This window comes from Dasypus novemcinctus, chromosome 16 (genome assembly GCF_030445035.2).
Source record: "Dasypus novemcinctus isolate mDasNov1 chromosome 16, mDasNov1.1.hap2, whole genome shotgun sequence".
Classification (NCBI taxonomy): Eukaryota; Metazoa; Chordata; class Mammalia; order Cingulata; family Dasypodidae; genus Dasypus; species Dasypus novemcinctus.
Genome location: NC_080688.1, coordinates 52998404 through 53022825, shown reverse-complemented (window position 1 = coordinate 53022825; position 24422 = coordinate 52998404). Strand labels below are relative to the sequence as shown.

Genomic DNA, 24422 nt, shown 5'->3' with positions numbered 1-24422 from the left:
ACATATATGGCTTAATCCCTAGATCATTGTAGGCACTGAGCTCAAAAGGTCTGATTAGGTTCTTATTTTGGGAAAATGAGGCAAGGACATAGAAAGAAAAATCAGTACATATAATGGTATGTTAATTCATTGAACAAATATAATGACCACATGTTAAGCAATGTTCTAGGAGATGGGGCTACACCATTGAGCTTATATTCTACTGGGAGAAGTAACAAAATATAAATAACAAATAAGTAAATTATACAGTATTTTTGAGACACTTCTTTCCACTGCAGAAAATGGGACATGTAGACCAATCTGGTTTAGGCAACTGTAGCAGTTTGGCATAATTTATGAATTCCAAAAATAGTTATTGTATTATGTTTGTAAACTAGTCTGTCAGAGGTATCACTTTTAATTGATTAAATTGGGCCATGTCAGTAGGGCACTGAGTCCCCACCACTTGGTGGGCAGGGACTCACAGAGAAAAGACATGGCAAAGGACAGAGTTCGAGTTTTGATGTTGGAGTTTTGAGCTGGAGCCTGGGAAGTAAGCACACAGAGGAGCAGAGCAGCTGAGTCCAGAGAGCATCAAGCCCTAGGGAGGTAGAGAAAGCTGGTCACCTGATAGTCTACAGTTGGCCTTGTGGAGCCAGCAGGGCAGCTGAACCTGGGAAGAAACAAGCCCTGGGAAGAGAGGAACCCAGGAAGCCTGAACTCTTGGCAGACTTCAGCAGTTATCTTGCACATGGCAAAAGATGTTCGTGAGGGAAGTAACTTATGCTTTATGACCTGGTAACTGTAAGCTTCTACCCCAAATAAATATGCTTTATAAAAACTAACAGGGAAACGGACTTTGGTCCAGTGGTTGGGGCGTCCGTCTACCATATGGGAGGTCCGCGGTTCAAACCCCGGGCCTCCTTGACCCGTGTGGAGCTGGCCATGTGCAGTGCTGATGCGTGCAAGGAGTGCCGTGCCATGCAAGAGTGTCCCCCGCGTGGGGGGACCCCACGCGCAAGGAGTGCGCCCGTGAGGAAAGCCGCCCAGCGTGAAAAGAAAGTGCAGCCTGCCCAGGAATGGCGCTGCCCACACTTCCCGTGCCGCTGATGACAACAGAAGCGGACAAAGAAACAAGACACAGCAAATAGACACCAAGAACAGACAACCAGGGGAGGGGGGGGGGGGAATTAAATAAATAAAGAAATCTTTAAAAAAAAAAAAAAAATAACAGATTTCTGGGATTTTGCATCAGCACCCTTTGGCTGATTAATACAGTGGCAAAATTATATACATAGTAACTTCAATTCTTAAGCTAGTTTTGCATTTGGATTGCCTTTTTGAGTGAACTGGGCAGGACAACTTATTCTAAATGGGTATAGACATAACCGTGTACCTTGCTTTTCTTCTGTGTTCTGTTGATAAAGGCATCAACTTTTAACAAGCCTTTTAGCTCAGACTTCTTAGGAATCAGAAATGGTTTCTGTACTCCTGATATTCCAACTTTTTAATCTCTTTAGTCATGTCACTTATATTAACCCACCTTGGGCTCTAATGGGTACTTACATCATTGCAAGCACAGGTTCACTTAAGAGAATCTAGGCTCTTCAGAGATTTTTCCTCACTTCAGTTAGTCTATAAAAATCCTCTTCCATTAAAAGAAAAATGTATTTGGGGGTTATTTAAGGGGCTTCAATCAGTGATTGCTGTGATATAAGACTATATAACCTAAAAGGCCCAAAAGACAAAATGAAGGGAATAAGCAATGCTATTAGGTAAATCTAAATTACTCTAGGTCTTTAAATTTCAGCTTCTCTCAAAATGTTAAGGTGATTCAGAGACTCATGAAAGAGGAAAAAACAGAAGGCAGTTCTAAATGTGTTAGGTACCTTTGGAAGGGCTTTACAGCCTGACTTAGGATTGGGCAGTACCAAGACCTGAGGTCTAACATTTTGATTCTGAAACACGTTATGCCTATCAGCATAAAAGTAAAAAAAATTCATTCAGCTTTGAAGGCTCTTATGAGAGCGAATCTGGTAATTGTTCAGGAAAGGGAGATTCTAGGCAAGCTGAGAGAGAATAAAAATGCTGCTGCATGGGGAGGATGAAGAGGAACGAGGAGGGGATGTCTTCAGATTTACGCCTTTGTCTTAAAAGTTCTTGGTCCAAGTTTAGATTTTACCAAGGTATGTTTCCCTGTTCTACATAGTTCAATAAAAGCAACTAAAATATAACATCCCAACAACTGGTGAATGAAAAACAATTGGTATTTTAAGTGTAATTCTGACAATACTGTACATATTTTTACTATCACAAGGGTGTTCTTGAAATGAGTTAGGTCTTTTTTACATGTTTAGCTTCAATAAGTTTGACAGACTGGTGAGGAGGATAGGAGAGGGAAAGGCGTAAGAGACTGGTAATAAAGATTAATGGTCCTGCAGTAAATGTCCTATGTAGTACTTAATGATTAAAGGACAACAACAAAAGAAACAAAGGATATAAAACAGATGAAAAGTATATTAAAAAGAGAGGGGAAAGCAATTACAGAGGCACTAAAACAAGTAGTATAACTTAGACAATTAGTGCTAGGTCATTGGCTTTATGATAAATAAGGTGCCCAAACCAACTGCAGTATAACTTACAAAGTTTCTTTCTCAGTTTTGGTTGACAGTCATAGCAAATGCCAATGCAATAACTTTGTCCTGTACTATCATCTGTGTTACTAGCTAGGCAATGGGTAGAATGGCTGAAAGGAGCAACTTTGGTCTTTCATGTATCAGGTAGACCACAATTTTGATAAAGGCACCATATTAAAATAAAGGAAGAGAACAATACTAGACAGCCTTTCTCATGAGCAGAAAAGAAAGTTAATAATTGCTGTGAAGGCCTTAAAACAAAAATGCTTTTTAAAAAGGTGAAAGAAGTTTATATATTTTTTCACTGTAATACTATAATACACTACACCCCCACACACACAAAAAAAAAAAAAAAGAAAAAGAAAAAAGAAACTAATGGAAAAAAAAAACACATGAGTGAAAACTACTTCAGAAAACTTTGCAGAATTGTAACAGCTTTCTCTTGGTTAAATTGATTGGCATAGCAACATAATAAAATAACTATTAGGATTCATTGTGCACAACAGAAAGTACTGAAATGTCAGCAGACTGTACAACAAAAAGTAATGGGTTCTGAACTTCTGTTAGTCAAAAATGATATTGTTTCAAATTAGAAATTGATTTTTTTTTTTGGATACAAGCCCTTTCCAGGCTAGCTAGGCCTGGGAGAGATTAACCTTTACCACAGCAAGGACTAGCCTGATGATACCTTTCTGAAAATGCCTTTTCAATTGCTGCTTTCTAATGTTGCTGTGGTCTTGACCAATAAAATAACTTATTTGTCTTTTTGCTACTACCCTATATTTTTTTCTCATTTTGCCATTTTATTTTAGTACTGACAGAAAACATAAGTTTTTTGACAAGTTAACAGAAGCCTATGTTAAGCATTGCAAGGTGGCTACCATACCTGGTTGCCTGGTATAGTTGACTGGTTCTTCACTCTCCAAAATATAATGACTAAAAATAGAGAAAGCTGAAGAGTTTCCTATTTCTGAAGGAATATTAATGAAGAACATAAAGAAGATTCTACTTCGTATAGGAAGTCTCTTCAATTTCATTTTATTTTTGGGAGCAAAGTCTAAAATAAGTTTCTAAATTGCCCTAAAAAAATTGGTGGTCTATAGAACTTTTGCCTTATGTCAAGTCAAACAAAATATACTTTTGCTTTTGTCTCCCTTCTGACATTTGGATTAATTATACATCTCTTACATGATTAAAAATTTTCTACATTAATCATAATTTAAAGCAAAAAACATGACAAGGCTAGCAGTAGGTGAGGAAAGACAAGGAGAGGAACACCTACAAGATCTCACAAAGCACTGACCATTTCTTAAATAAATAAAAGTGGGAGTAGCTAAAGAGGTTCTAAAAAGTTGGTTGCTTAACACAAGGTAGAAAACAAGCAAGTAAGAAAGATATCAGTCTTGATGGTTTTGAGTGGGAAAGAAAGATGGCTTGGAATGAGGTGCTAGAAGAAGGGGGCTCAGAGACTCTTTTTAAAATTAATTAATTTACTTTTATTTTATTTTATTTTTTTAAACTTTTAAAAATTAAAGTTAATAGATACAAGGAATTAAAAAACATAAAAAAATAAGAAACATAAGAGATTCCCATATAACCTACCCCCCACCACATCATTTTTGTAAATTGTATTTTTTTGAAGATATATACATCACACAAAAAGATGTTACACTAAAAAAGATAAGAGATTCCTATATACCCCCACCCCACCCACCCCACTCCTCCCACACCAACAACCTCCCTCATCATTGTGGCACTCGGTGAACACATTTTGGGGCACTGCTGCACTACACAGATAATAGTTTACCCTGTAGTTCGCACTTTCCCCCAGTACATTCAGTGGGTTATGGCAGGATATATAAGGTCCAGCATCTGACCCCGCAATATCATTAAGGACAACTCAAAATCCCAAAAATGCCCCCACATCACATCTCTTCTACCCTCTCCCTGCCCTCAGCAACTACTGTGGCCACTTTCTCCAGCTTGATGCTAAAATTTCTTCTATTACTCGTCATAACAATTTTATAGTAGAATATCAGTAAGTCCACACTAGTCCATATTTTATTCCTCCATTCTGTGGACCCTGGGATGGCGATATTCCCTCCACCTCTAGATCAAGAGGGGACTTAGATTCCACATGGATGATGGATGCAATTCCTCTGCTTACAGTTGTAGGCACTCTTGATTCTCTGGTGTGATGGTTGACCATCTTCACCTCGCTGTTAGCTGACCTGGGTTAAGACTAACGAACCAGAGAGTAGGAGTTGCCACTCTACTGAGACTCAGGGCCCAGCTGGCACATGGGCAGTCCAGAGATTCAAGTCTCCTGAGTATGTACCATCCCTAGCGCCAAACACAGGTTCAGTAAAAGTGACAGAAGAGGCATGTGTAGAAAAGTCATCTGAGTGCAGCTCTGTCACACTCAGGAGCACAAATTCCAAAGTAGGGCCCTCTGACATGGCACAGAGCTCCAAATCCATCTGCCATGACTATATACCCTGCGGATCTCCATAGTCTTCAGGTGAACCAGTCCCTAGGGTTGTATCTACTTTGGCTGTCTCTGGGACCCTGCTGAGGCATGAGTAAACAACCCCTCTGATGACTTCCTGACTCTTTTTGGAAGACTCTTAGCCATATCAACTTGTCTTTGCCATTTCCCCCTTTTATTGAAGGTCAAAGAGCAGTATTTAACACTTGATTCAACATGTAGGCTGAGATTTTCTGCTGGTCTGAGTTGACCTTTTATTCAAGGTCTCTTTCTAGTTGCATCACCAGTTAGTGATTGGTAGTAATCCCCTGGCGCTAGGGAGGCTCATCCCCAGGAGTCATGTCCCATGTTGCGGGGAAGGTAATGCATTTACATACTGAGTTTGGCTTAGAGAGTGGCCACATTTGAGCAACATGGAGGCTCTCAAAAGGTAACTCTTAGGTACCCTACAGCTCTAGACCTAGTTCATATTTCAGGCACACAGGCTCCTAAGCATAGTCTTTTTAGTTCTTCATTTCCAGCTCTATGTTTCCAAGTCCTTCTCTTAAGGATTCTGATATTGATTAAGTCAAAAGGCACTCTGGGAATAACTGAGAAACTATTAAGTGACTACTTCACTCAACAGTTCAAACAGTTACCTATAACGGTTTCTTTTAAAATATCTTTGACATATAAAAAAGGAAGTATTACTGGCACATAAAAGATAGCTAGGTAATATATTCCCAAGGCTTAGGATGTTTTTTTTTTGTTTGTTTGTTTGTTTTTAAACAGCTGTGCAACCTCAGGCAAGGTTTTATTTCTTAATTTTTAATTTTATTTTTTTTAAGATTTATTTTATATATTTCTCTCTCCTTCCCACCCCGCTCCCGTCCGCCCCGCCCCGCCCCAGTTGTCTGCTCTCTCTGTCCATTTGCTGTGTGTTCTTGTTTTTGTCACTTCTGTTCTTGTCAGCGGCACGGAAATCTGTGTTTCTTTTGGTTGCATCATCTTGCTGCATCAGCTTTCCATGTGTGCGGTGCCATTCCTGGGCAGGCTGCACTTTCCTTCGCGCTGGGCGGCTTTCCTTACTGGCACACTCCTTGCGCGTGGGGCTCCCCTACACGGGGGACACCCCTGCGTGGCAGAGCACTCCTTGCACGCATCAGCACTGCACATGGGCCAGCTCCACACGGGTCAAGGAGGCCCGGGGTTTGAATCGCGGACCTCCCATGTGGTAGACGGACACCCTAACCACTGGGCCAAGTCCGCTTTCCAGGATGTTTTGTTTTAACCACTATGCAGAGTTATCCATCACCTTTCCTTCCCTTGCCCCCATATCTCTAGTTAATTTAGGATTAACTGCAGTGTTAAGGTTTACTTTCCCAGCAGAGATTAATGTTCAATTTATTGCCCTCTTTACTCTCTTTGAACATTGTGATCATTAGGCTAATGTGTCAACTAGGCCAGGTAATGGTGGCCAGTTGTTTGGTCAAGCAAGCACTGGGCTAATTGTAATATAAGGGTATATCATGGACTTTAATTATCAGCGAGTTGACAGCATAGAGGGCTGGTTACATCTTCAGTCAACTAAAGACATTCCCACAGCAATGAGTGATGTTGCATCCAATCATTTGAAGGCTTTAAAAGAAAAGTAATTTCAGCAACCAGAGAGAGAATTCCCATCTCTACTTCAGGCAGCCAATGTCTCCTGGGAACTCATTAAGGATTTTCATCAGAGTCCTGGTTTGTAGCCTGCTCTGTGGAATTTGGACTTGTGCATTCCCATGGTCATGTGAGACAATTTTATAAAATATCATAATATTTACAGATATCTCCTGTCAGGTTTGTTTCCCTACAGAACCCTGACTAAAAGAAACATTATTTTGTATCTAGCCCATACTCACTGTGAAATAATTTTTAGTTTTGCTGCTTGCAGAAAGAGGGACAGATTGGATATATTTTCTCCTATCAGTATTCAATGAGAAATGTAAATGCAATGCAGTGATCTAGCAGATGTGCCACCTTTGGCTTTTCAGGCACATGCCAGTTTGTAACATATTTAACTCTTGATCAGAGTTGTAGGAAATCATTTGGAGTTCATTGTCTAATAGCCACCCACAACCACCTGCCCCTTAACAGCTTCTCATTTTGCTATTACAGAAGCTAAGCTTACCTCTTTGGGAGCTATATGTATCCTTCTGTTGACAAGTCCACAAGGCATCATCTGTATCCGACTGAAATCCAACTGTTTTTTTCTCCCTCCTATTATTCCCTCCACTGATAGTGAGATCTTGGTATTTTTTGATGGACGATAATGATGCAGGCAGCCAGCCATCACGTTTTGACTTCAATAAACTGAAAAGAACAAACATGAATAACTACAGGGAGCATAGAAGTAGATACAGATAACAAAAAAGAGATTTAAATTCAGCATGAGTTAATTCATGGCCAATAGGGACTTTCTTTTATTCTTTTTAAAATTTACTAAAGGTCTTTATTACATCCTACTAAAGGAATTCTAGAGAAGAAATGGTATTTACCCTAAAAAAACCCTTATATTTGGAGTTGGAAAAGTAAGACTCAGATCCATGAAACTGCTAATAAAGGTAAAGAGTATGACTAAGAACCAAAATATCTGTAGAAATAAAAAGAATAGTAAAACAAGACTTTCATTTCTAAAATATTTTCCAGGTACTAAAATTAACATTAGGGATTAAAATATCACTAATTTGCCTTAAAATGGATTTGTGCTTCTCTTTTTCAATTGTTATACCATTTATTATGTATCCAGGGTATGTAAGGAGTAGGGCAATAGTGCATGGAAGAATTGCACTCTGTCCTAACATAATTTCATTATAAAATCAGCAAGGCAAATACGGAATAAACAGCATTTTAATGAAAATAAAACACATGTACATATGTTCTTTTTTCTCTAACAAACTATATTTCCACCATTAGGACATTGCCTCTGATAATATTTTATTTTAGGGGGGAGAAATGTTCTAATGATATGTATCCCTTACTATTTCACCAGCCTCTTTCTTCTAATTTAAGTTCTCCAGACTCATCACACTTTGGTTTTGTCTTCCGCATGCTCATAAACAATGTGAAAATAAAAGTTAAGAAAAAGAAGACTGGGAAACAGGGAGAAAGCCACTCTAAGATTCTAAAAATTACGAAGTTTAAACTATCCAAAATCAGAGATAAACTCTAAACAAGAATAAATTAGAGTATTACTGAATCCATTACTAATCCCAGGTAGCCCATGACCAGGATTCAAATCTCAAAAACTCTGATCATCTATTTGTGTTGATCAGAACTTTTAGTAATGATTTACCACATCATAATTCATTTAAAAAACCAAGAGGTTAAAAGGATTTCTGTTCAGAGAGATATGAAGAAGCAGAAAGCATTAGCAAAATGACTGTATAGACAACACATAAAATTGCACCAGAACCCAGAGATCACTCCCATGCAAACCTACCAGTAGATGTGTGTCTCAGGTTATATGACTTCTATTTATGGATCATGAAAATATGGATAATAAGGGTACCTATGAATGTAATATAAATTTGCCTCAGCCCAGAACTCCCAAACCCAGTCAGATCCAACCAATAGACTTCTTGCTTGATCCTACAGAAAAATTCATGTGGCCCAGACTGCTGGCTTCCTCCACACTCATTCACTCTTACCTCAGATAAGCTCCCAGTAATAGCCAGTGTTGATTGCTTCTTCCTTCTCTATCCCAATTTTCAGAGCTTTTTTGTACCTTTATTCTAAACTCAACGTCTCTCAATAAGGGATTTGGCTTCTAATTTCTCTAAAATAAAGAAAATTATATACAAAATTTCTCCTTCATTTGCATTTGTTTCTATCATCACCTTTCTACTATTCCTTTCTTAACTTCTCAGAAGAAAATTATACCTTTTATTGGTACCCTTGATGCCTTTTTACCTATATATTGCTTTGAGACTATGGACTAAGGCCTGTCAATTTTTTTTTTAATTTTTAATTTTTTTTACAAACTTCTCCTCTGGACTGAATTCTTCCCCTTGGTATTACAAACAAGATGAGACCTTCTATTAAAAACCAAAACCAGGGTTGGCTCTAGCCTAGGATGCCTCTCAGAGGGCTGGGCCCTGCCTCTAACTCTGGCTCCTGGGCAAATGGGCAGCTGCTAATCATGTCCAGAAAGCACCAGCACTTCCAGGAACCCGAGGGCGGCTGCTACAAAAAATTCTTTGTTTGGCCTCAACATCCATATCTGGATGAGGAAATAGGCACAGAAAGGTTAAGTCTTTGGCTGAGGGTCACACAGCTGCAAGTGCAGAGCAAAGGTGCTAGGAGCTCTGTTCCCGGCCACAGGCATTTGGGCCAGGGGTGAGAAGGGTGTTCTCTCCAACATCTCAGTGCTGACAGATCTGGGAGGCCTTGACCCAGTGTGGATCTTCATGATGGTTGAGGACTTATGTCAGCGCTGGGTTTTGCTGGCTGCATCAGGGCCCTCCAGGAGAACACCTTCATGCTCAAGTTTTTCTCCATGTTCCTCAGTCTCATCTTCTTCCTGAGGCTGGCTACCAGGATCCTGGCCTTCTTCTTCAAGGACTGGTTTTGCAAATAGCTCAACCTACTCATCAACAACAATGTCAAGGTCTACCATGATGACACTGACCTCTAGAACCTCACTGACTTTGTTCACGAATATTGTTCTTGCTGTGCAGCCCAAGCACTCAACAATAGGAACCTCAATATCTGCTTCAATGGCACTGACTTAAACTCATGCCAGGAGAACAGCCCTTCTCCTGCTACATTTGGGACCCCATGGAAGATGTCCTCAACACTCAGTGTGGCTATGACATCTGACTCAAACTGGAGCTGGAGCAGCAGGGTTCCATCTATACCAAGGGCTGTGTGGACCAGGTGAAGTGGCTGTAGGACAACCTGGTTGTCATGTCTGGGGTCTTCCTGGATATTACCCTCTTCCAGATCTTTGGCATTTACCTGGCCCAGAATTTTGTGAGTGACATCCAGGTGGTGAAGGACAAGTAGTGAGACCACCACTGGCCACTTCTACTCTTCCATTCCACATGAGGCCCCACGTGCCCATGATGGGCCAGGCAGCAGGAGGTGCTTCTGCTTGGACCTGAGTTACCACCTGGGTCTCTTGTGTGGGTATGCTGTGTGCCCATAGGGAAAACCACCTAGACTTGGGCAGGATGGGTAGTTCAGGGCCTTGTGAGTATGAAAGATAGGTGTGTGTGTGTGTGTGTGTGCCTAGGGGGCCACCATCCTGGCCAAGGGGTGCTAGGTCCTTCAGGGAACTAGGAAGGTGCAGGCCAGGTGTGGTAGAATGGTGCTGTTATGAGTGGGGGTGGGGTGGGTGGGATACGTTCCCAAGACCAGGCTCTGTGCATAACTGTGGCGGGAAGGCTTTGGGGCCTGCTGCTACCTGGGACACTGCCACCCATGATGTCAGAGCCCATGTCTTCTGGCTGAGAGCCAGTCAGTTTCAATCTCAGCAGCAATGACCAGACTCGAAAATGGGTCCAAGAATTTTTTCTCCCTTGCTTGCCTCTCAGGATCAAACATCATGATGTCTACAAACTGCTCAAATACACAAAACTTTGAACCCCCCCCCCAAAAAAAAAACCCAAACAAACCAAAATCAAAACCTAAAACCAAAACTCTTTCCTTAAGTGGAAAAGCATAGTAAAACCCAGGGTTGGTAAGGGTATGGGGAGACAAGGGCACTTTCACATACTATTGGAAGAACTGAAAATTAATATGGTCTTTTTGTGGGTGATATGTCCACACTTATCTAAAATAAAAATAAGCCTACCCTCCTAACAATTCTACTTCTAAGAATTTATCCTACAGAAGTCTGTGCACAACAGCATGAGATTAATTTTTTCAAGATGGGCACTGCAGAATTGTTTGTAGTAGTTAAAAACTGAAGGCAAATACTATTCGATAGAAGACTGAGTAAATAAACTATGATAAATCTATCATAAAGAATACTACTTAGTGATTAAAAAGAATGAGGTTGTTCTCTGTACTGATGTGGAGAAACTTCAGGCTATGTTATTAAATTAAAGAGATAAAACAATGTGCAGTGTTAGAATATGTCATGTGATTGCTCGTTTTTGTCAAAACAATTAAACAAAAAGATTATACAAAAATATTTGAAAGGTTCTGAATGGATAAATGCCAAATCAGAAAGGAGAAGTAGAAATAGGATGACTCAGGGTAGCACTTTTATATTTTAATTTATATACTTATAAATGTTTCAATTTCTTTCAGTGGGCATGTACTACTCTTGTAATTAAAAAGCAAAATTAATTAAAAAGTTTTTTAAAACTTTCACCATCTCTTTTACAATATCATCTCCTCTGGCCTTCTCTTCTCTGATAAACTTCTAGAGAAACTAATTCATTTTAACAGACAAAACCACTGAAACTATTTTTAAAAGAACAAATCTAACAACTTTTTCTCTTTTCCATGGTCTTGCTTCTTACTAGACCACTCTGCAGCAATTGATTCCTTCCTTAAAACTTTTTCTCCCTTTGCCTTCAAAATATATTATACGGATTGGTTTTCTAATTTTAGGCAGTTTCTACGCAGATTCTTTCATTGAAACTCTTCTACTTCCTTCTGTCTAAACACAGACATTTCTGAACATTCTCTCCTTGTCCTTCTCTTGTTACTCAGCACGTTCTTAGTGATCCTTGCCACTCTTTTGTATTATTTTTATATAGATTCCTCTAGTCCACAGTGCTTTCCAAATTGCTGACTTGATCAAGAAACCTCTGTAAAGCTGTGAAAGGATGTCCTGTCATGATTCCCCAATCAACTCATGCTAAAACCATGCATTATCTTTATCTCCAAACTAGTTTCTCCTTCTGTTTCTATTCTCATTTCATGATATCACTATCATCCTAGTCACTCATGTGAAAAACTTTGGTTGTCTTAATTTCTTTTACTTTCCTTAAGCCTGTTCTATCAATTGCCAGATCAATCATTTTGCCATTTTAATCAGATGCTTATTGAAGATGTACTCTACAGGCCTGCTACTATGCTAAGGTTCTGTGTGAAAAAAGAAAACAAACACTCACTGGGTGCTTGATATCTGCCTGTTCTTAAGGTGATTTTAGTGGTGGAGACAAAAATGGAAACAGATAATTTTTAATATCATATGATAAAGGCTATAATTCAGGAATACACTAGGTAATATGGGAGCAAAGAGGCAGGGTACCTAACTGTGCTTGCATGACTAATAGAAATTCATGGAGCACTGGAAGTAAATCTTGTAGGATTAGCAGGGAATAAGGAAGGGTGGAAGGTTGTTGTAGGAAGAGGAAAAAAGTATTAGTAATTTTCTCAACAAATAAAACTTCAACATCATATATTTTGAGTAAGTTTAAATATTTTGGTATTGTTTAGCATCAAGTTTGCAGTATGGGTGGGAGGAGAGCTAGAAGGTGAAGCAGGAGAGAAAGGGAGGGATCAAATCATGGGAGGTTTTGTTTTCCATGTCAAGGGCTTGAATTCTATCTCAAAAACAAGGTGGAGTCACTGAAGCTCTCTAAGGAAAAAAATGACATGGTCCACCTTGGGTTTGTGAAAAAATTACTCTGGCACCATTTAGAGAATGTACTGTTACGTTAAAAGGCTACTGAAATAGCTCTAGTGAAACATGGTGAGGGTCTGAAAAATGGAAGCAGAGGTAGGTATGGAAAGGAGGAGATAACTTTTAAAAAGTATTTAGGATTTTAAATATTGATTAGTGTTTGCATGTGAAAAGTGAAGGAGGAAAGAGAACTCAAGGATGATTAGCTGAATTTTGAGTGGCTAAGTAATACAGAGGAGAAGTTTTTGGAAAGGTAGAAGAAATTAAATGTAATCTGAAGTGCCTAAGGAACATCTGGGAAGTTTTGTTCAAGAACTGGATGGAATATCTCTGAAACATTTTGTTGGCTGGCTGATTGACTTTAGGGGTGGCAGAGTTGAGAGAGACAAAGTTGAGGAAATACATGCCTCAATTTCAATTTTCATAAAAGAGGAGGTATATTCATTCCTGTGAGTGAAAGAAGTGGATATTGAGGAAAGATGTGAAGATTTGGAGTATATAGTGATGGAATTCAAGCTAGAAAGGCAGAAATGACCATGAACAAGGAAAAGCCTGTCTTGAAATGCTGAAGGCCTAAAATAATTATAAATCATAAATTTGTGGCAGAGCTCAGGTGTACAGATGCAAAAGTAGAGAAAGCAACTGGAGAGCTTGATCCCGGGTTAGGATTTTATTGGGATGGTGCAGAGGACTGAAGATCAAAGGAACTGAGGATACTGACTGATAAGGGAGTAGTTTACATCAATCATTGGGTCCAGCATGAAAAAAAGTAAAACAAAGAGGGGCCTAAAAGACTAGCAGAAAAATGAGGGGAAATGAAGAATTTAGATGTCTCTCTAATGTAAAATAAAAACTAAAAAAAATAACAAGAAAACAAGATACGAAAAACTTGGTACTGTTCATGTAAGAAATGTGCGAACATGAACAAGCTGAAGAGGAAGAGTTTGGACTCTAAAGGTGGGACACTAGAGTCAATGTTTCTGTGATGGAAACACTGGGTGATAGCAAGTTCCACATCTATGGAGAATAGGGGTGAAATAAGCTTAAGTGAACTGAGGAAGACAAAGACTCTATAGCTATGATAATGGATAGATCAACCACATGGATTTTGGAATCACACAGAATCATGATTGGAGTTGTGGGGAAAAAGGTTACTTTGAGCAAGATGTCAAAGTGAGATGATGGAAAACAAAGAAAAGGAAGAATTGTCTGAAGCAAAGCTGAATAGATTGACATTCTCACAACCAAGGAGGTTTGTAAGAGAGTAGAATGGTTAAAGTTTGAGAATTTGCAATGAGGAGAAAGAAAAATGCTGGCACTAGAGTTTAGTTTGTGGTTTATCAGACTGAGAAAAATTATGGCCTCTATCAGAAGCAGTGATCTCAGAAAAGACACTGGTTTAAGGCAGTGATTTACTTTAAAATTATCTGGGAAGTTTTCATAAAAAGTGATAGACTGAGTCCTCCTCACTCGTAGAAACTGAATCAATTGGTCTGGATGGACCATAGGCGTTGACTTTCACTATCTGTCATTCCCTCCCTCCCTTCCTTTTTAAAACCTCTACAGGTGGGCTATGATGTGGACCATTGACTACGGGGTGCAGTGATGTTCAGAGATGTACTTACTGGGTGCAATGGATGTCTCACGATGATGGGAGAGAGTGTTGCTGTGGGGGGAGTGGGGGTGGGGGCGGTGGGGTTGATTGGGACCTCGTATTTTTTGAATGTAATTCGTAAAAATAAATAATTTTAATTAAAAAAAAAAAAGAGCTACACTGTAAAAAAAATAAATAAATAAAAAAAATAAAAAGTTCTAGTTTGATCTCAAAACAAAAACAAAAACAAAAACAAAACAAAACAAAACAAAAACAAAACAAAAACAAAAAAACAAAACAAAACAAAACAAAAAAAACCTCTACAGGTAACTCTAATATCCAGACAGGGTTGAAAATCACTGAGTTATGACAAAAAGTGGGAGAAAACACTTTGTGAAAAGGCTGGATGTGAAAAGAATTCACTTCACATGGAACAGGGATTCTCTAAGACAGCTTTTAAAAGTCTCGGGGAATCAGTAGGAAAGAGGAGACTGTTAGTGATGAGAGGAAAACAAGGGAACAAAAGCACACAAACTGATACATGCACACCAATGTTCATAGCAGCATTATTCACTATTGCCAAAAGTTGGAATCAATCCAAATGCCCATCAACAGGTGAGTGGATAGATAAAAGGTAGACTTTTAAGGAAATATAAGCATGAGAAAAACCAACTGAAATATTCAAATTTTGGCATGAATTATTATAAAAAATGAAGAAGATTGATTTAGAAGATGAATTTTAGCTTGGGTAAACTCATACCTATTAATCTCTTCATTTCTATTTCCAAAGGCCTAATTCAAGTGCTGGCCATTTCACATCTGAACTATATCATCCAATTTATACTCCGGTCCTGGAATCAGCCATTTCTTCAAGGAGATCTGGTATCTTTTAGTGAAAAAAAGCTACTGCATTACCATTGCTTCCAAGTTCTCACAGTGGACTAGACAAGAGCATATATGTATGTATATATATGCTTATTTCTATATCTATGTTGAAAACCATGAGTTTAAACTAATATCTTCAATTCCAATCCCAAATCACAGGGTTCATTTTAGTTTTCTTCCTCTCCATGTATGTAACTCCCTTCTCAGTAAAAAAACTGGTTGCCATTTTCTTAAATATAATTATTTACTTGATTGGTCCTCTGTTTTAAAACAATATCCCATCACCACTGCCATCATCCCTTACATCTCCTACTCTAGACCCCTCTCCTCCTCACTGTAACAGGATGCTTCTGCCAACACCCCTCGGTATGGGTACTCTCCTTACCCTGAGCCAGCTTTGACACCTAAGTCAGGTTCTGAGACCCTGTGCAGGGCTGACCTCCACGTGGAAACCCTCCTCATTCTGCTCAAGCTATAACATCATATACCAGCACAGCCCCTGGAGGGGAAGCCCTCTCTACCCTGCTCAAGCTCTGATCTCTGTGCCAAGCTGTTCTCCTCTGTGGATGCCCTTTCCACCCCACTCAGGCTTCAACACTCCATGACCAACTTAATTTTTGTGTATGATATGAACCAGAGATCAAGATTCATTTTTTTTCTGTATCTATGACCAGTATATGCAGCATTATTTGTTTTGAAGAGTTTCCTTTCTCCACTGAATTGTTTGGTACCTTTGTTAGAAAGCAGTTGAATATATATGTATGAGACTATTTTTGGACTCTCTATTTTACCACATTGATCTATTTACCTATCTTTTTTTTTTTAAAGATTTATTTATTTCTCTCCCCTTCCCCCCACCCCCTGCCCCAGTTGTCTGTTCTCTGTGTCTATTTACTGCATGTTCTTCTTTGTCCGCTTCTGTTGCTGTCAGTGGCACAGGAATCTGTGTTTCTTTTTGTTGCGTCATCTTGCTGCATCATCTCTCCGTGTGTGCAGTGCCATTCCTGGGCAGGCTGCACTTTCTTTCGCGCTGGGCGGCTCTCCTTCTGGGGTGCACTCCTTACGCATGGGGCTCCCCCACGTGGGGACACCCCTGCGTGGCAGGGCACTCCTTGAGTGCATCAGCACTGCACATGGGCCAGCTCCACACGGGTCAAGGAGGCCCGGGGTTTGAACCGCAGACCTCCCATGTGGTAGACGGACGCCCTAACCACTGGGCCAAGTCCGCTTCCTGTTTATCTATCTTAATGTTAAAGTCAACCTGTCTTGATTATATAACTCCAATTTATATTCCTAAAATTAGATAATGTAATCCCTTCAATTTTATTCTTCCTCAAGATTGTCTCTGCTATTCTAGGTCCTTTACATTTCCATATAAATTTCACAGTAAGTTTGTCAGTTTGGAAAAACTGATATCTTAATATTGAGTATTCCAGCTCAAAGAATATGGTATATCTTTCTTTCCACTTATTTAAGAATCTTCAAATTTGTTTCAGCAGTATTTTGTAGTTATCAGTATAGATGATTTATACCTGTGTTAAAGTTATTCCTAGATATTTAATGCTTCTCTAAATACTTTATTATACTCTAATTACTGTTGCTATTATATAGAAATAAAATTGATTTTTACACCTTGAACTTATATTCTATCATTCTGTTAAGTTCACTTACTAATTCAAGTACTTGTTTCCATAGGTTTCTTGGCTTTTTCTATGTAGACAAGCATGATATCTGAGAATAAAGCCAGTTTTACTTACTTCTTTCCAAGCATTTTTCATGCTTGATCACATTCTAGGAACTCTAGATGAATGCTGAATAGAATTGGTAAAAGTGAACATTCTTACCATGTTCCTAAAAGTGTTCATGATTAAAGAGATGATAGTGACAATTTATTTGGTGATGCCCTTAATCAGATTCCTCATTGCTGAGAGGTCTTTTTTTTATTCCTTCATGAACAGACACTGAATGAGCTATATCAAATGCTTTTTCTGCATCTGTTTGAGATTTTATTTTTCTGGTTCATTCTGTTAATTTGGCAAATTACATTGAATGATTTTCAAATGTTAAGCCAACTTGCACTTTTGGGATAAACTCAACTTACCAAACAGAATTATTCTTTTTATATATTCCTGAATTTGGCTTGCTAACATTTTGCTATGAATTTTGTTTGTTTGTTTTTGCATTCATGTTCATGAAGGAGACTGGCCCATGATTTTCTTTTCTTCTATTATGTTTGTCTGGATTTGGCCTCATAAAAGGAGTTGGATAAAATTTCGTCTTCCTATGGTCCAGTTATTATAAACCTGGGTTGAGGAAGAGGATTTTACCACTGAAAGGCATTTGCAATTTCTGGAGGAGTTTTTGATTGCATTATTGGGGCAGGGGTGCTGCTGTCATCTAGTGGGTAGAAGCAGGGATGCTGCTAAGCATCCTATAATGTACAAGATAGCCCCACACAAAAAAGAATTATCCAATCCAAACTGTCAACAGTGCCAAGGATAAGAAACACTGCTCTAGACTCTGAAAGAAATTGGGTAATATTGGTATTATTTTTTCCTTAGATGATGGGTAGAACTCACAAAGGCAGCATTGATGGATATATAGTTTTATTTAAAAGGTTTTAATCAGTAATTCATTTTCTTTAACAAATAAAGGGCTTTATAGATTTCATATATATTTATATTTTAAATCAGTTTTGGTGAGTTATTGATTTTAAGGAATATGTCTATAGCATTTAAGTTGTCAAATGAGCTTACAAAAAGTTGTTTATAACATCTCCTAAATATCTTTTTAGTATCTTTAGAATCTATACCAAGACATGAGAAAGCCATGCTCTACACAAAGGCTTACTGTGGACCTTTTATAATCAAGCCTAAAATCAAGCCAGGACAAAATCCATAGGGAGGAAAGAGTTCGAAGATTTAGTTCCACCAAGGTACAGGAGCTTAGGAAACACATTGGGCTTCCCAGTGATCCACCCTCACAAAGCATAAAACCAAACCTATCCAAGTTCAAGGTTATCAGCCAGTAATTAAACTGCTGAAGAGAGCAAAAATCGACACTTTTCACAACTCTTCAGAAGACAATAACTAAATCTACATCTCTAATTATATCATCCATAATATCTAGGATACAAGAAAAAATTAACAGACATGAAGAGAAAGGGGAAAACGTGACCCCTAGTCAAGAAGAAAGCAGGCAATTAAAAGATGGTCCAGATATTAGGTTTAGCAGACAAAGACTTTAAATCAGTTATCATAAATATGTTGATGGACATAAAGGAAAACATGGTCTTAATGAGTGGACAGACAGGAAATTTCAACAGAGAAACTGAAACTTTAAATGAACCAGATGAAAATTCTAGGACTGAAAATTACAGTGACTGGAATAAAAATTGGAGATTGCATATGAAACAACAAAGAGTCAACAAAATTTAAGAAAGAATCAACAGAAATTCATTTTGAAGAACAGAGTGGAAAAAATGGGAGTGAAGAAAAATGATCAGAGTCTTAAGGATCTTAGAAACAATAGGAAGCTGTTGAAAAACATACAAAGAGTCCAAGAAGGAAAAGAGACTGAGAATGGGGCACATAAATATTTGAAGAAATATATTTTAAAGAATGGAATAATAGCAGAATATTTCCCAAATGTGAAAAACTTTGATCTACAGATCATGGTTAAACTGATGACAATCAAAGATAAAGAGAAAATCCTGAAAGCAATGAGATAAAAATGTCAGTTGCATTCACAGGAACAGTGATATTAATGGCAGCTTATTTCTCACTGGGATAATGAAGGCCAGAAGACAGAACAATATTTTAGGTGCTGATAGGAAAAAAAAAAAAGGCAAATGAAAATAAATCATCCTAGAATTATAAATCCCATAAAAATATCCTTCAAAAATGAAGGGGAAATAACATCTTCTGATAAACAAAACAGGAAAAATTTGTTGCCAGCAGGTTTATGTTATAAGAAACAGTAAGGATGTATTTCAGGTTGAAGGAAAATGACACCAGATGGAAACCTATATCTACAGAAAGAAATGAAGATCATCAGACATAGTACCTATAATCAGACTGTATCTTCTTATTCTTCTCTTAATTTCTTTAAAAGATTTATGAATGTTTAAAGTAAAAACTTTAATGCTGTATTAAGAGGATTATAATGCATAGAGTTACAATGTATATGACAATAATAGCACAAAAAATGGCAAGGTAAATAAATCTTTGCAATAGAGAAGCTTTTATATTCTACATAAAATGCTATAATATTAACATTGCATACTGTGATAAGTTAAAGAAGCATATTGCAATCCCTAAAGGAATCACAAAAGAAAAATACAGAGGGAGAACTAATAAGATAATAGAGAAATTAAAATAGAAACTTAAAAAATATATTTTGGCTAACTCCCCAGCCTCCCAAAAAAGGAGTAGAATAGGAGAAGCAGGGAACAAAGAACAGATGCAATTAGTAGCAGAAAAAAGCAAAAAGAGAGTCCTAAATCCAAATGTATGTATAATTAGATAAAACTTAAATGAATTAAACACTCAAATTAAATGGAAAAGAGTGTCAGACTAGTTAAAAATGCAAACCCCAACTATATACTGTCTATGAATCACACTTTAACTATAAAGAAATAGTTTGACAGTAATAATGCCATGCAAACAGTACAGTGGCTAAATAAAACAATTAAAGTAGACATCAAGTAAAAGCATATTACCAGAGATGAAAAATATTTCATCGTGATAAAAGCAAGTCATTGGACAGATATAACAATCTCAAAAACATATGCACCTAACAAGAGAGCTTCAAAATATACAAAGCAAAACCTGACAGGACTAAAGGGGAAAACAGAGAAAGTCACAATTGTTATCTAGAGATTCTAACATCCCTTTGTTAGCAATTGATAGAAAAAGAAAGAAAAAATTCAGCAGGCTGCAAAAGAGTTGAACAACATTATTAATCAATCTGATCTAAGTGACATGCATAGAACACTACATTTAGTAATAGCAGAATATACATTTTTTAAGTTCATATGGAATTTTACCATGATAGGTCATATGTTGGGCCACAGAATAAATTTCAATAAATTTCAAAAGAATGGAATCTTTACAGGGAAGGGAATATGACCACAATGGGGCTAAATTAAAAATAAGAAACAAGATATCTGGAAAACTTTAAGTATTTGTAAATTATGTAATACATTTTAAATCCAAGGATCAAACAAAAAAAGTACAGGAGAAATTAGTAAATATTTTCAAATGAAATGTAAATATGATATATTAAAATTTGAGGAATACAGAAGCAGTGCTTAAAGGGAAAATATCTTTAGAATATTTAGAAGCTAGAAAAAGAAAACTACATATAAACAAGTAAAAGAGGAGAAGTCAATGAAATAGAGAAAAATTAAGAAACACAAAAGCTGACCCACTGAGAAGATTGATAAAATTGATAAACTCTAACAAGACAAATCTTGATTAAGAGAAAACTCAAGTTACTAATATCAGGAATCAGAGAGAGGGTATCACCATATCACAGACAGTAAAAAGGATATAAGGATACACATTATGAACAACTTTATGCCAAAGTATTCAGTAATGTAGATGAAATTAAATACATTTCTTGCAAAAATATAACATGTCAAATCTGATTCAGAAAATTTTAATAACCTTATATAAAAGAAATTGAGTTAATAATAAAAAATGTTCCCACAAAGAAAACTGTTCAGATAGCCTCACTGGTAAATCCTATCAAACATTTAAGGAAGAACTATTACCAATCTTATACAATTTTAGTACTTTTTCAGTGATTAGAAGAGAGGGAACACATCTCAACTGATGCTATGCTACCATGTTATACAAAAACCTGATTAAGCTATCAAAAGAAAACTACTTTATAAACCAATAACCCTCATGAACTTAGACACAAGAATCCTTAAAATATCAGCAAATGAAATCTAGCAATATATAAAAAGGTACTACTGTCATGGACAATGAGCAGTTTTTCTAAAAGAAGCATTGGTTTAACCATTTGAAGATGTTATTTTTAGTTAAGGTGCATCATGGTGGCTCTTAATCTGTACTACTGGAGGCCTAACAAGGAGAACTCAGAGAAAACCTCAGAGAGTAGTCAGAAGCCAGAGGTCAGCAGAAACCAGAAGAGCACATACAAGGAGAGAGAGATTGCCATGTGTCAGAAGGCAGAGATGCATGCTAAGAAATACTACCAATTCCAGAGGAAATCGGCCTATTAAGATCTTGATTTGGGACTTCTAGCCTCTGAAACCATCAGCCAATAAGTTCTGTTGTTTAAGCCAACCAGTGTTCTATCACAGCAGCCTGCCAAGCTAAGATAGGATTTTTTTCCCAATTAACAATGATTGAAAAATTTAAAAAGACATTTCACAAAGAAGATCTATGGATGCCAATAAACAACATTAAGTGATGCCCATCTGCATATTAAAACCACATTGAGATACCATTTCAAATGTACTTAGTGGGTTAAAATGAGAGTCTGGGGAGGCGGACTTGGCCCGGTGGTTAGGGCGTCCATCTGCCACATGGGAGGTCCTCGGTTCAAACCCTGGGCCTCCTTGATCCGTGTGGAGCTGGCCCATGTGCAGTGCTGATGCATGCAAGGACTGCCCTGCCATGCAGGAGTGTCCCTGCGTAGGGGAGCCCCACACGCAAGAAGTGCGTCCCGTAAGGACAGCCTCCCAGCATGAAAGAAAGTGCAGCCTGCCTAAGAATGGTGCTGCCCACACGGAGAAAATGACACAACAAGATGACGCAGCAAAAAGAAACACAGATTCCCGTGCCGCTGACAACAACAGTAGCAGACAAAGACGACGCAGCAAATAGACTCAGAGAACAGACAACTGGGGTGGGGGGGGGGAAGGGGAGAGAAATAAATAAATAAATAAATCTTAAAAAAAAAAATGAGGGTCTGGCAATACCAAACCTTGACAATAATACAGAGTCACTGGAACTCTCAAACTTTGCTGTTGGGATTATACAATTATAAAATTTTGGAAAACAGTTTGGTACTTTCATGTATAGTTTAAAATACACTTACAACATGATGTAGTAATTTCACTCCTAGATATTTACTCAAGAGAGAGAAAATATGTTTAGTAAAAGACATGAACACAAATGTTTATAACAGTTCAGTTCTTTTTTGCCCAAATCTGGAAACAATTCAAATGTCAATCAACAGATGACTGGATAAAGAAGTTGCGATCTATTTATAAAATGAATAAAAAAGTAATAAACTACTGGTACATCCAGCAATATGCAAGTATTTTTAAAACATCATTGTGAGTGAAAGATGCTGGATACACATATACTGTATGATAACATTTATATAAAGATTTACAGCAGGCAAAACCGTTCTGAAGTGATAAAAATCATGACATTGTTAACCTGAGGCAGGTTCTTGGGAGAATTTACTGGCAAGGGTCACAAGGGACTTTCTGGGGTGATGGATACTTTCTAGATTAATTGGGGGGTGTTAGTTACGCAGGTATATTCATTTGTCTTATCAAATTTGATAAGTGAATTTTATTTAATGTAAATTATATTTCAATAAAGTTAAAGAAAAAAATCAAAGAAACTTTTAGATATATTGAGTTATATAAAAGTTAACAACCACATAAGTATTTCCAAAACTGTATAAATTCAATAAAATAAAAATCTAATTGTTAGATACTCAGTTTTTCTTATTACTCTACACAAATCAAGATAAAAGGAATACAAAATTAATTGAGAGCTTATGAATAATATAAGATGACATCATTCACTGATATGGATGGAAATATTAGGCATAGTTTTCTGGTATTCTTATTTAGCATGTTAGAGCTGTTGAAATAATGGTAAAATTATCACAATCGAGAGAGTAGAAGAGAATAAATCCATTCAGGATGCCATGGTATATAATTCATTCTTAAATTACTAAGATTATACTGAAGTATACCTCCATATTTTTAACATTACAAAATACTAAATGGGAAACCTTGAGTAGCTCTGATTTAGGATGGGAAAGGAAAAACATTTTCAAGTCTTCATGTTCACTAAAATTCTAAAAATCAAAGCACCTTGAATTTTTCTACTTCCCCCAAATTTCATATCACGATAGTCTGAACTTAAATGGCAAATTTTAAATGTCATTCAGAACCAACTGAATACCACTTGTATTTGCATTACTCAGAAAGTAGAAAAACATTAACCTTTTGTTTTATTGAATTAAAATGCCACGGAAATGCTCATGCATTCTTAGGAGACTCAAATACTTTTACAAAAAAGAATAGCTGTCATTTATTAAACACAAAGAGCAATTACTTGATAGGATGCCTTTTGACAAAAAAGCAGATTGGTATTCTCATCATAGAAAAAGCTTTATTAAAAAAAACCCTACTCCAGACCTCTGAGACTTGAATAATTTAAAGCTGCATTTGGTGCAATTTGAATTTTTCTTTAGGGAGGCAAAGTTAAATACCTTTAATTTGTTCTAATTATTTCAAATTTGCAAGTTAATTATGGCTGATCATTAAATAACAAAAAGGACTATCGTCTCCATAGAGTTTTACCTCCTACCCTCTGCATTACTTAAGCTAGATTTTAGTATGCATGAATTAACTTTCTAAATAATCACACGGTTTGACTAAATGATTCAGTAAAATGAGCTCTGATCCTCAGAATAAGCATTAATGGACATTAGACATGCTACTGGGACTCATGTTACTTACATTACAAGTATCTTTAATGGGGCCTTATTTACTAATCTTTATGTACTGTTCAAGTTAGAGCTCCATATAGATATATTATAGTGCTTTACTAGAGGAAAAGTCCAGTCTTTGAGACAATAAAACAAATGTCCATTTAACACCAAGTAAAGTCATTTTTAAATAAATGCAGGAATGTGATGATGGAATTTAACTTGTTTTGGCTGTTCAATTCAATGAATCAATCTAGCAAAAATGGTCTGCTAGATCTATAAATAGAATATTATAGACTGGTATACTAAGTGATCAAGTACAAAGGAAAGTGTAATGCTAGCCATAGCATTAAAAACCCACCTGTTACTTTGAAAGTAAGAATTTGTTTCTCGAATTATGCTAGTTAATAGTTACCAGTTCTGTGTATAATTGTCTATTAGTGCAGATGAAGCCAGTGAGAAACCAGATATCACACAGCATACTGGGGGACTTCCAGGAAGATGGCAACAGAATAGGTAGGC

At 37.3% G+C, this 24422-nt stretch overlaps 1 protein-coding gene and 1 pseudogene across 1 annotated transcript in view; one reads left to right on the top strand and one right to left on the bottom strand.

Annotated features, from left to right (window-relative positions):
* KIAA1328 (KIAA1328 ortholog) overlaps positions 1 to 24422 on the bottom strand; it is a 403146-nt gene that overhangs the window by 91309 nt on the left and 287415 nt on the right. The window contains exon 9 of the mRNA XM_058277168.1: positions 7256 to 7437. Coding sequence (XP_058133151.1) covers positions 7256 to 7437 — 182 coding nt within the window. The remainder of the gene's footprint in view (positions 1 to 7255; positions 7438 to 24422) is intronic.
* Positions 9266 to 10131, top strand: LOC139436683 (tetraspanin-17 pseudogene; annotated as a pseudogene).